Source organism: Schistocerca americana, chromosome 1 (genome assembly GCF_021461395.2).
Source record: "Schistocerca americana isolate TAMUIC-IGC-003095 chromosome 1, iqSchAmer2.1, whole genome shotgun sequence".
Classification (NCBI taxonomy): Eukaryota; Metazoa; Arthropoda; class Insecta; order Orthoptera; family Acrididae; genus Schistocerca; species Schistocerca americana.
In genome coordinates this window covers 927,988,857-928,002,232 of record NC_060119.1, presented here as the reverse complement: position 1 = coordinate 928,002,232, position 13,376 = coordinate 927,988,857, and the positions used below count along the sequence as shown (strand labels likewise).

The window sequence follows — 13,376 nt, the reverse complement described above, 5'->3', positions numbered from 1 at the left end:
AAGATGAAGAAAACCTTAAGGAATAGAACAGTGTAAGAGTATCTTCCAGTGTACAGCAGAGGGTACATTATGTAACACTGTCACTTCCCCTCTTTCCTGTTCCAGTCATGAAAGGTTTGTGGGAAGACCAATTTTGTTAAGTCTCCATGTAAGCTTAAATCTCTCTAATTTTATCTGCATGGTCTTTTCATGAAATACACATAGCAGGAAGAAATACAGTGGTTAACTCTTCTAGGGATCTACACACTCAGTTTCAACAATAACCAACACCATGATGTAGAAGCCTCTCCACAGGACTTGCCAATGGAGTTAGTTGGGGATCTCTGTGGTACTTTCACACATACTAAATGAATCTGTAAGTAAAAGCACTGCTCTTCTTTGGATCTTATCTATTTGCCCTATCAATCCTATATGGCACAAATACCAGACTGAAGAGCAATATTCTAGTACTGATCCAAAGAAGATTTTATAAGCAATTTCCTTTGTTGGTGGACTATAGTTTCAGAGTATTCTTCAAATGAATAGCAGTCTGGCATTTGCCTTACCTGTGATCAGTTTTATGTAATCATTCCACTTTAAATCACTCCATAGGCATACTCCTAGACATTTTATGCACGCAACTGCTTCCACCGATTGTTGAGCACCCATTTAATCATACCATAATGATTGCTTCTGCCTATTTATGTGCAGTAGGTAATATCCCCCCCCCTCCCCCCACAAAGAATCAACGGCCAATCCCTGCACCAAGCGCAATGATCTACAAGCCCACCTGCATTCCACAACAATATTGTAGAGTTGCGACTTTTCTGTATACAACAGCATTACACACAAAAAGTCTCATGAAACATTAAACTTGGGGTCATTCATATATATTGTGAAAAGTAATGGTACTAGAACGCTCCCTTGGGTTGATATTTCCTCTATGTTGAGGATGACATGCTGCATTCTGTTTGCTAGAAACTCTTCAACCCAATCGCACAGGTGGACTGATATTCTGTACACACTTATTTTGTTCATTAAGTGGCAATGCAGAACCGTTTTGAACATCTTTCAGAAGTCAAGAAATGTGGCACCAACCTGGGCACAAGTAACCACTGCTTTCTGAGTCTCTTGGATGAAAAGAGTGAGCGGGTTTCACAGGCTTGTTTTTGGAATCCATTTTGATTGCTACAGACGAGATTTTCAGTCTCAGAAATGTCATAATACACTGGCATGAACCATGTTCCAAATTCTATAACAGACCTATGCCAGAGATAAAGGCCTACATTTTTGTGCCGCTTTTCAATGACCCTTCTTGAAAACTGAAACGACCTGGACTTTTTTCCGATCACTAGGAATGCTTCCCTTCTCCACTGACCTATGGTATACTGCTGCTAGACGAAGAGTAAGTTATTTTGCATACTGTGTGTACAACTGTACTGGCATCCTGTTACGTCCAGTAATGGGTAGAGCATGTAGATGGTTTTGTCAATCTCTTTCTTCTCTAGCATATAGTCTTTTTAAGAGTGTTTCCCATCTATAGTCACTCCACAATATTTTTTTTGTTTTGAGCCCATTCAATTTCATGATTGAGTAATGTCAGTTTGGTGTACAGTATAGGTCTTGGTAGTATGAAGAGGTTGGCTTTTGTTTTGGTGGCATTTACTTTGATTTTGTTTTCTGCTAACCATGGTTCTGTGATGTCAACTTCCTCCTGTAGATGTTTTAAAGTTTTATCAAGGCACACATTAGATGTGAGTAAAATGGTATCATCGGCAAACTGTGCTAGTCAGGTGTGGGGCAATAATGGAACATTGTTTAGATAGAGAATAGAATGGAAGATAATGATGAACCATTCCTTATAGGCGGTATATGGTTTATGACTGGTTTCTGACAATTTGCACAAAGAATCTTCTGTCTGGCAGGTAGCTGTCCAGTGGTTTGGTGTAACAGTTTGGATAGTCCGTCAAGGCATGCAGTTTGACATTGACTTTATCCTGCCATACTTTGTCAAATGCTCTTGCTACATCAAGAAAGATGGTGTGGCCACATAGTGAATACATAACACACGATACGATTGCACTAAGTCATAAAAGTTGTAATTCAACTGATAATGTTTCTTTAAATGCAAATTCTTCTGTTCATATGACATTGTTATCTATTAATGGTGGTCAAATCCTTGGCAACAATTCTCTATCTCATACTTTAAATGATATGGAAGGTAGGATCATGAGGCAATGATTACTTGGATCTCTGCTCAATTCTGGAATTTCATGATTTTTCACGTTCTTCATACAATCAAGAAGTAGGTGTTCAGGAAGTAGCTATTAAACATTCTTGTGCAATAGGACCATCAGTTTTGTTGCAGATGTTTTAACTATTCATTTGTTATAGAATCAGACCCCTGTGCTGATTCTGTGCTTGACTTCCCATGGAGTTCCTATTCTGGATCAGGTATGTGCAAACATCTTAGATGAGGAGAAATGAAAGCCATAAGAAATGGTAATTATTAACTTTGGATTAACAACCTTTGATCAACCATTTCCTAACAAGCTGTTAGTGGAGTACAGCAGCAACCAGACAGAAGTTGGTCATTAGCCATTTCCTGTCCCTCCTTTTACATCTTTATCTTGGAAAACTTGTGGAAGCTAGGATTAAGCTGTACTTTTAAAATTTTGTAAACCAGCCACGTTCAAGTTGTTGTTGTTCACTGAGCTGGGTAGTTGATGCTCTTCCATCACAACTCACATAATTGCCTGGATGATGAAAGTGAGAAGACTGCCACCTAATGAATAAAGGATAATTTCAGTCTAATGAAAGTTTAAAGTCATTTCTAAGTAACATCATGAGCTGCTAATAAACACACGTTTATTAAACACTACTAACGAATCTTTTCAGTCACCATCAGGACAGTTCTTTGTCAACTGCAGCACTGGTTAGTAAGCCTTTTTAATTTTTAAGAGGGTGGTTAATATTTTGTCCACTGAGATCATCATCATCATCATCATCATCATCATCATCATCATCATCATGTAGTCTGTTCTCCAAAATGAAAACTATAAATGAATGATTCATTTTTCACAATGATCTCATAGAAATTCTACAAAAATGCATAAGGGTGAGATGAAGTTTAGCAGTGGAGTATGAACAGTTATTTCAGTACTTTTACTCAACACTATATCTGTAACTTTAACAAGTACGTTTCTCTGTTGCCTGAATGGCATTTTTTGGCACAGTTTCGAAGCACTTCACGAAGTCCTTCACATAAGTAAAACTGTAACCAACACAACTTTATGTTGAGAATCTGTATGAGGGGAAAGTTGTCAAGTCAGTAACAGGTCTTGGGATTGTGCCAAGTTTAATAGCTGGAGCCTTTTCATTCAGACTCCTTTCAGGATTTGGTTAAACTGTGCTTTGTGACAAGCCCGTTTACTAGTCTGTAATTAATTACTGTTACATTTATGCTACCAATATGCAGAACAGTGCTGGCGTGAGGACATTTTTCAGTGTCTGTTACACCACCAGTCAGTACAGTGAAATCAAAGATCTGTTTGGGTGCCTTACAGGGACAAAAAGTAGTAAACTATGAAATAATGAGTTAAATTCAGTAAACAGCAAGAGCCAGGCATGTACGTGTGAACCTCTGACATCTTTTGAATACAGTATTAACAGGAGTCCAGATTCTGTTGCTGTTATGTTTCACACCATGTTCTGCAAGAAGATACTGCGCACTGCCACAGTAAACTGCTGACAATGAGAGTAGTAGATTTATCACTACTGAGAGGCTTGCGTTGGTCCATATAGAACACTGAATGAATAAAACATGTGACTGAACATAAACACCAGGCTCATAAAATTTACAGGTTATATGTCATCCAAAACTCATCAATTCTGTTGAAAGTATGGGCTACAAGCTAAGAGGGTAGGTTATGAGTGGGTCTTCAATAACTAAGATAGTAAGAGCTGTGTCCACGATGTTCAAAGTTCAGCATTCAAAACCCCATCCAACACACAGTTTTAGTGTCACGAAGTTTCATAGCAACAAAAATCCTCTTATGGAGTGAAGATATGCTCTAGTTATAATACTAGGGTTCCCACACATTTTTGGCAGCCCTGGACATCGACAGTAGCTTCCTGTAATATTAGTTGAAGTTTATAGATCGTTTAAGAAGAATACTTGATGAATAAAACTGTTTTGCTTTTCAAGTGCTATTATTAAGAAAGACTCAAAGATAAATGGGCATTTTTATTGGAAAATAACTGAATTATTGTCATCATTTTTCATGTCTATCCAGGCTCCCTCTTACAATGTTTTGACTGGAAACCTTCCAGCCATTATCAAATGGTGTAAATAATAGTCTTTTATGTTTGAAAGCATGGCTATTTATTCCTCAAGATGCCAAAAACAACTGATACGTTGAGAAGTTGGCATGTGCATCACACACAATATAAATAGCATAACAGCACTAGTCTGAACCTTTCTTCAGTACCACTTACCCTGAAGCCAGCCATGCTTCCTGAAACTCTTTTATATGTGTTACAAGAAAGTTATTAATTGTGAATTCCTGCAACATTAATCCAATGCCCTGTACCAAGTAGTAATTTTAGCCTGTACAAAATAGTTTATCTACAGTTTACACAGTTACTCCCCCGCTTGCATATTGTCGATAATTCCAGTCTATGTGTATATATCCTCAATTCAAGACCTACCACACGAAGAAATGATTTGAATCTGTGGGAAGACTGTTACAAAATACTTCAAGACTTGTAGAAATTTTGTATCAAACAGCTCATGGTTTACTACTTTTGCTCTGTCACCCACTCTTCCTCATATTTAGCATTCTCTGCAAATTTTTCCAATAAAAAAGTTACCTAATTTTTAAAAAAATAGTTAGCAGTTATCTGAAAACTGCCAAAATTGTCCAGTTTCTACTGCATGGAACACAGTAGATCTGATACTATGAGTTTTGATAGTATATAAACTGTAGTTACTAGCTTGGTATCACATATTGGTAATCATTGTCAGGCTGCACATGCAGTTTCTCTTTATGATACAGAAAGACAAGCAGATTTTTCTTAAAAAGGGAAAGAAAAAGTAAATACTTACATAGACAACAACTTCTTCTTTAGCTTTGGATGCCGAGTTGGCAGAGACAGGGGTTATAGTAATCTCGTTGCGTGTCTGTAAATGCAAATTGTTTGCTATAGCTGTCAATGAAATTCATTTCTAAATGATATTAAAGGTAATCAATGACAAATTAAATGTTATGAATTCTATGTGTCATGTTACTTCATACAAGTAGCGTGCAGCATGTAACAGGCATGCAGAAGAATTTAAGTGTCAATAATATATCTTATGGTTCTAAATGAAAATAGGATGGGATACTACCATTTGCATAACATACAGTAGTGAAAGATTATTAAAAAATTGAGAGCAACTACAAGATTTCCATTATCTGCATTCCAATAGCTTACCAACTTTGTCTACAATTACAGCAATTTTCCACACTACAAGCTGCATACAGCTAGACAGGGTTAGAAGATGAAAAGAAAAAAAAGGGACGGAACCATACATACAATGCATCTTCTCAAATGCAAATGTTCATACACACCATTTTTTATATTTTCATCAGAAATAACTATTCACAATACAGGTTATCCTGAAGCTGAAAAGGACAGCAATTGTTTTCAAAAAGTACCTCTTCCGTATGGACAATAAACATATTAGAAGCGCTTATAAGAAGAATATCATTGATTACTCTGATATGTGAGGCTTTGTTCTTTTTTAAACTGTTATTCATATATATGATAGCTAAGCTCTCCATATAGAGTTTTTAGAGAAATCTGAAAATATTGAACAGAAAAGATTTTTCCATGGAATGCCACACAGTACTGACTTTAGTGTATTGGATGCCATAAACTGATCACCTTATTCTCACAAATAAAAGCTCGCTAACACACGTTGCATGAAATAAGCATTTTCAGTAATACTGATACTTATTTACTCAGCATACACAACTTCATTCACGTGTGTGCTGTTCAGTTGATGATCGAACTATACACAACTTTTTGTGGAAAGTGGGGAGCAAAATTTCCTATTTCCACTACATTATTTTATACTACATTTTTTAAAATAAAATCTGAACTCAAAATCAAAATCTTACTACAGCAGACTACTATCTTGATTCCCAGAATGAGATTTTCACTCTGCAGCGCAGTGTGCGCTGATATGAAACTTCCTGGCAGATTAAAACTGTGTGCCCGACCGAGACTCGAACTCGGGACCTTTGCCTTTCGCGGGCAAGTGCTCTACCTATGCTGAAACTGGTAGAGCACTTGCCCACGAAAGGCAAAGGTCCCGAGTTCGAGTCTCGGTCGGGCACACAGTTTTAATCTGCCAGGAAGTTTCACTATCTTGATTACTTGTTGCAGAGAAGTGCCACTTTTTTTACTGCTGCAGGTCTTTATTTAATTTAACTTCAAATTATCATTCCACTCTGAATTCACACATCATGAATGAATGAATGAATGAATGAATGTATTCACTAATCTTCTAATGAATACAGATATGTTCACTTGCCAACTAAGCATGTTATTCAACAACTATGGTAAATCTACATTTCTGATAGAATGGTACTGTAACATTTACTTCAACTTTTCTCAGATTGAAAAAAGAAGTATGTGTTGAAACTTCACTTTCATTTTATATTAATTTCTCATTAGTTTAATAACTGCTTTTTAACCTTAACAATGGTGTATGGCATTTACTTTAGCAATATTTTTGTTATAACAAGTTGTGTGTGTTCAGTTTATTTGAAAATTGTGTTAGTGCAAAGAAAAAGAACTGTTAAAAGCTATAAATATACATTAACATCCAATAGTATGCTCAGACACTAGCTACATGGCATTTGGTGTGAGACGATGTTAATGCTCTGATAACAATCAGCTGAATCAATAAAATCAGCCTCATCATTGCTATCACTCATGTACTTGTTTTTAATTTTCAATGGCTTGACTTGTCATTACTTGTACAAAAATTGTTGCCACGTTCACACATCATTTCTTATTGGTTCATTTCAGAATGTATGGTAGGTAGTAAGTTTCCCTACTAACAACCTAACAACATGCGCTGTGAAGATTAATGATGCCCACATACCTATGTTGAAACCGGCTACTTAGCCTTGCAAACCAATTACAAGAATTATTGTAATTTTTCTTAAAAAATAAATAAAAAGAAGAAAGTCGAAAGGAAACAATGTTGTCATTACACAATGTATGGCAGCAAGATGATGTTTGAACACCATAGCAACTAATACTATATCAATTAAACAAAGTATGTTTCTTACCCTAATGTCATTTCATTTGCAAAAAAACTCAGGATAGTTCACTTCAATCTCTGTCTCCCAAAAATTTCAAACACTTTTTTTTTTTATTTTATTTTTTTTTTTTTTATGGAGAAGAAAATAGTCCCATTATTTCAGCCCAATCTGTAGCTGTTTTCTTTCTATCTCTCAGGTTTTCTTAGCGTGGTTAATTAATGGCATACTTCTGGATACCCAGCAGAGTAGTTTCCAAATCGGCTGAACACACAGAAGTATAACATTGACGTAGGTTTTTTGTTACTTTTTTTTCTTTTTACAGTGGGCATTTCTCATTCATACACATTTATCAAATCAAATGATGTGTGACTTGAGTGACAATATGGAATCCTATGGATATCATCACACAACTCCACACTTGAGGGTACCAAACTGAGAGAACAGCAATAAAGAATATCACTGATCCTGTCAAACCACTTTACTACAATTTGGTCCACATACGTCTGAACCAAATGCCATCTGCTCGTTTTTGTTTCAGTCAGTAGCGTTCACAACCAACACTGCTTTTGGACGTAAGGACAGACAGTAAGAAACAATTTTCCAAGCACCTTGTTGGTGGAAAGCAAGTCTGCAATGGAGACAGAACTTGCTCCAGCAGTGACAGGGGCAGTGGAAGGCAGACGAGGCCCTGGATGTCTCTCAGGAGCTGTCAGAAGACGCGCCAGTGTGGGCGAGAAGGCGGTGGGTGTTCCCGTAGAGGACGAGGCGCGTGCCTGTCCGCTGAGGATGCCGTGCAGCAGGGACGCTGCCTGGCGCGACTGTCCTCGGCCGGGAGACGGAGGTGCCTGAGCGGGTGCGGGGGCAGCAGGAGGTGGGGAAGCTGATGGTGGCGGTGCACTGGGAGCCACTGGATGCAGTGTCACTTCAGGGAAGGGAGCACCTGCACTACTACCCGCTCCCCCACGTGCTGCTGCCCCCACACTTTCAGAATGCTCTTGGCTCAGCCGGGCAAACTGCATCAGCACGTCCTTGAAGCTGATGCCCGGCTGGTCACTGCGACCGGAGTCGGCACTTGAGGGCCTCGATACCTCCTGTGGATGGTGCACAGCTAATTACATTAAGGTGCAGCAGTGCTAGGAAATGTACTGTGCTTTTAAGTAAATTTCTGAGGACTTATTCCTTCAAGCTTAAATCATCAATCAGAAACTAGAGAATCTGTTTCCTAACTTTAAGAATCTTATTCTACTGTGTCAAGACAAAATGTCTTAGATCAAAACAAGATCTCATGCCCCTGAAAAAAATTTAAAGAAAAATCTCTAATCCCTAGAGAGATAGATGACGGTATTTTGAACTCTGGCCCTCTTTGCACTTCTTTCAGGGAGTGCAATTTTTGATGAAAAGCTATTTCAGTGGAACTGAGAAGTTCTTGTCTTCTCAGAGTAGAATCTGATAGTCCCTCAAGAGGACATGTTTCTACCGGAGATTTAATCAGGTGAACTAAATACATCAAGAACATTTTAACTGCCCTCATTCCTACCAATTTTACTGTGAACTGTGACATCAAAATGGAGCAGAATTTGTATGGCTGGAGAGGTATGAAAATAGCTACCAGAAATCTGCACCTCATCAAGGTCTATAATCATATTTTTCTTTTTCCTTCCTTTCCTTACATAAAAATTCCAACAACAAAATGAGTTTCTTACTGTAACTACAGCAAATCGTGAAACAGAATGCTCAAAATCTGTTGACAGATAATTGCAATATTTGATTTCAAGTACCTAAGATCTAAGTAACTCAGGAGAAAGTATTACTTTATTGTTTCTAAACAAATCACATGTTTCTTGACCCCTCTTTGGATTGTGGGCCTTTTCAAAGACATACATTTCTTCCTGACGATCTGTCCACTACAAATATTACTTTATCTGGTCTGTAGTACAAAGTCCCTGCATATCCACTTGCAATTGTTCTTAATTCAAGTTCATCTGATTATTTTTATACTCACCTTTACAAAAGAAACAACTTAGTAGTTTTATCGCAACCCTGTACCAGTATCTTCACTTTAAATTATGTAATATTTTAATTACACATTATGATTCAAAAATCAATGCTGATAATCATCAGAGGAATGTTGAACATTGTTTTCATGTATTTAGTAGCCTATCACCTATAACCACCATTTGTGTCTGCTGCTTCCAAGTCTCATCTCTTGACTGTCACCTCTCTCCCAGAAACAAAATCATGGAGCAATGTAAAATATCTTATTACTTGTATTTATCACTTATTTTGATTACCAAATGTAAATTTGGTGACAAATTTGTTCTTATCCACTTAGGATCTAAGAGAAAGCATGGATTTTTTAATCTTGTTTCATGTTGAGAACTACACTAATGCTCGTCACACGCTTAAAATGGGTAACATCACGTGACACACACACAAGGTATAATTTGATTTGCGTGTGTGTAATTCAGAAATTAAATTAAATGATGTGAAACACATTTGTCAGCCGTCACTGCAAATCAAGGTTGATCTGCTGTATATAAACTGAAAATAAAAATAACCAATACTATGTGATAAACATAAAAAATATATCTGCAAAATTGAAGCACCAGTTATAAAACAGGTATGGTAAAGGATAAAAAATTGTATGGCATATCATCTTCTTAGCTGGACATATCATAACATTCTACATATAAAAGACACACAACCATGATATGCCCGTCTGAAGTTTAAAAAATCTGATAACTAGTCATTACAACTAAAAGACTTTCACAATTCTGATTCTTTCCTTCAAAAACAGGCTTTTCCCTGTATTTAGTATGCAATTAAAAACTGTGTATTAAAAATGCAGGGACCAACACCACCTTCTACAATGATAGCCAAATTATTAGTAAAAGTAACTTCACTCAAAAAACTAGTAAATTTATGCTACTGCTACCACCACCAACTCTACAGCATAATCCACATGCCAAACCCAACAACTCTGAAAGACTGAGGAAGTATATTAAGTTCTATGATGACCACTGAAAGGTTCAATAACATCACTGGATTATGTAAGTGAAAGAACAGAATTCCCATGCACATTCAATAAGTAATTTTCTGTTGGCCCCACGATTCTTTGACAAGCATTTTCCCTCAAACACTCTTACATTTATTCACTCAATGACTTGTTCACTTTTAAACTTCGTAACAATCAAGAGAATCAAATGCATCTATTACCTGCAATGTAGTAACACTTTACTGGTCTCTAGCCCAAATGTTCTTGCAGCAGACATTACATTGCAATACTGCCAGACTCTTATGGAGTAAATGTGGTCTGTCTGCCATATACAATTAACGAACACACAATTTTGTATTACACTCATGAAATTATTTTCCCATTTAAAAAAAAAAAATGTGCTGGTATGGGAGTACTGTTAAGTAATCTTTGTCCTTATTTCCTATATTAAAATTAAGTACATAAGAAAAAGCTGATAGCTGGTTTTATTTAATTAGCTCCAAGCATACCTGAGGAGGGAAGGCAATATCTCCAACTTCGGCAGGCCCTGGCCGCATTTGAGAACCGGAACCCAAAGCAATAGAGGCCATGCTAAGAACACCACCTGAACCACTCACACGAGTTGACTGCAGCTGCAAATGTGTTCCATTTCTTTTTAATGGCTAATGTTAGCTTTAAACTATGGTTAATTTATTGGATATTATGTGACACACTGAATCATGGTGGAATCTTTTAATTAGTTGATAAAATTGAAATTATAAAGGAAAGGAAAATAAGAAGGGGAAAATATGAAATATTTACAAATGATTTTACTCATGTGGAATCAAACTATGGCTAGCCTATCAGAAATGTAAAAACATCAACTGTTTCGAATAACCCAATCCATTAGAACAAATTGTTAATGCCACAGGAAATTAACTGTGAACACAGAGGATGAGAAAGAAATGATCAACCCTGGATTCTTAATTCGTGACCCATCTTAAACAGATAATCTGAGTGCCACAACATTCCTAAATCATCATTCTTATCAGCCATCTGTAGGAAAAGTAATTAGTGTGATTTACATATTGCGAACAAAGAGACAATGCTTTAAGCTATTCTTTGTCGGTCCTAATAAAATACTGTAATATGTATTGTGAATATTAAAACAAAAATGGACCATGGATGTCATAGAACTGTTATGGAAGCAATGAAATCAATTAACCCTTTAACTGCCTTGGACGTGTTAACACGCGTGCCTTTGTACCTGTCCCTGTGTGCTCTGAACGTGTTTACGTGTGCCACCAGTCCTTCTACCTGGTACTCTGAACGTGTCTACGTGTAGACACAGGTGGCGCGCGTAAACACATTCAGAGCACACAGGGACAGTTACAAAGGCACGCACGTTAACACGTCCAGAGCAGTTAAAGGGTTAAATCTCAAATGTTCAACACAAAATTTAATTGTTTCGCAAGGCAAAACCGTTATACAAGTGATTCCGATACACAATGGAGCTCCATTTCTACTACCTATCAGCTGACACTTTTTTCATGCAATACTTTTCAAATAATATAGCCAACATAAGTTCCTTTAAATCCTGGACAAATCCAGTCAGCAACCATCACAGACTGAATACAGATTTTTGTCTTGAATGTTAAGATTGAAAAGGACTGTTGGGAACAAAGCACACTGATCTGTAAAGCCACAACCAAGAAACCACTGACTATGTTACCAAATTCTAAGTAACTGAAGCACACTGTCCCAAAGCAGGAACTGTTATGAACTACCTCAAATTAAACAAAGTTACATAAAGTCACTGGATCAGCTCCCCTCTACAACATGCATATTCACTTCAAGTAAGTTATATAGAAGCAAAATTCTACCAAACATATCAACACGAAAATTTTGGTGCTCTACGCCTTTGATTTTTCATTCATAAATCCAAGTCAGAGAAATTATGAAATGCCTGCACAACAAAATTATTTTTTATTCAAAAATACTAAACATAATGAGTGAAATATTCTCATGCATTAATCTTCATGCTTGAGAGATACTTTGAAGGTGAAGTTACAAAAACAATTATTTCTCATTTAGTCAGTACTGACAGAGCTGAAAAAAAAAAAAAAAAAATCACCAGTTCCACTAAATTTCAGCTAAACAGCCATAAAATAAATGTGAAAAGTAGAGTAAAATAGTATGACAGAAAAAAAGAGTAATTAAACAAAGAACTCCTTTCTATAAGAGCTTGAAAAATTTATTTGGACATTATGAAACAAGTATTGAGGAACGCAGAATTAGTGGTAACTAATACAAAATTTCCTTGCCATGACTAGAGGCGAAGCAGGGTATTTGTCATATTTTGGTAACGTTACAAGACATTTCTACACCATCAGAACTTATTTTTTCACTCATGCCAAGCACACACACCAGTGGATGCTGCGAAAAAAATTTCTTACAAACACTGAGCCTGTACCTGTAGTTTTCAAAAGCCTTTACACCATCAGTGTGGCCTACTTTAGCCATGATGTTACCTTAATGTTTTGTTATAATCAAGCTGATTCAGAAGCTACCAACCTGCATTCCAGCAGCTTCCTGCATACGTGTTGGTGATGTTGCACCACGGAGGCGTCTGCCTCGGCGTGGTACATCACCTGGATTCTTTGAGCGATAGTCTGCAATAATTGAACGTACATCCAGAATTGGTCCCTTACGGCCTTCTCCGATAACAGTGTTCTGCTGCTGCTGTTGTTGTTGTTGGCCATGTGGAGGTGATGAATTGCAACCTGTTGGCTTTGGAAGCAGTGGCCGACTACTGCTTGTTGCATTTCTACGTTCACGGGGACTTTGCCCATTTACTGGGCTTGATGAAACAACTGGTACCATCATTAATGGATTTCCTGCAACACAAAAGAGAGAAAGATTACATAATAAATCTCTTCCGTAAAATGAATCTTACTGATATTCTTTCTAGTGAAGAGTTAGTGTTGTATTAAATTTATCAAAGCAGACAGGAAGTCTCATGTACTATGCCTTGAATGATCTCTTACAGAAATGTATGTGGTACAATTCTTGGGCAAGATAAACAAAGAGTGCAAAGGGGATTA

General features: G+C 37.1%; 1 protein-coding gene across 1 annotated transcript in view; it reads right to left on the bottom strand.

Annotated features, from left to right (window-relative positions):
- Positions 1 to 13,376, bottom strand: part of LOC124595214 (actin cytoskeleton-regulatory complex protein PAN1-like) — a 553,071-nt gene that overhangs the window by 8,935 nt on the left and 530,760 nt on the right. Inside the window, exons 6-9 of the mRNA XM_047133859.1 lie at positions 12,847 to 13,169; positions 10,803 to 10,925; positions 7,907 to 8,389; positions 5,087 to 5,161 (exon numbers count right to left, since the gene is read on the bottom strand). Coding sequence (XP_046989815.1) covers positions 5,087 to 5,161; positions 7,907 to 8,389; positions 10,803 to 10,925; positions 12,847 to 13,169 — 1,004 coding nt within the window. The remainder of the gene's footprint in view (positions 1 to 5,086; positions 5,162 to 7,906; positions 8,390 to 10,802; positions 10,926 to 12,846; positions 13,170 to 13,376) is intronic.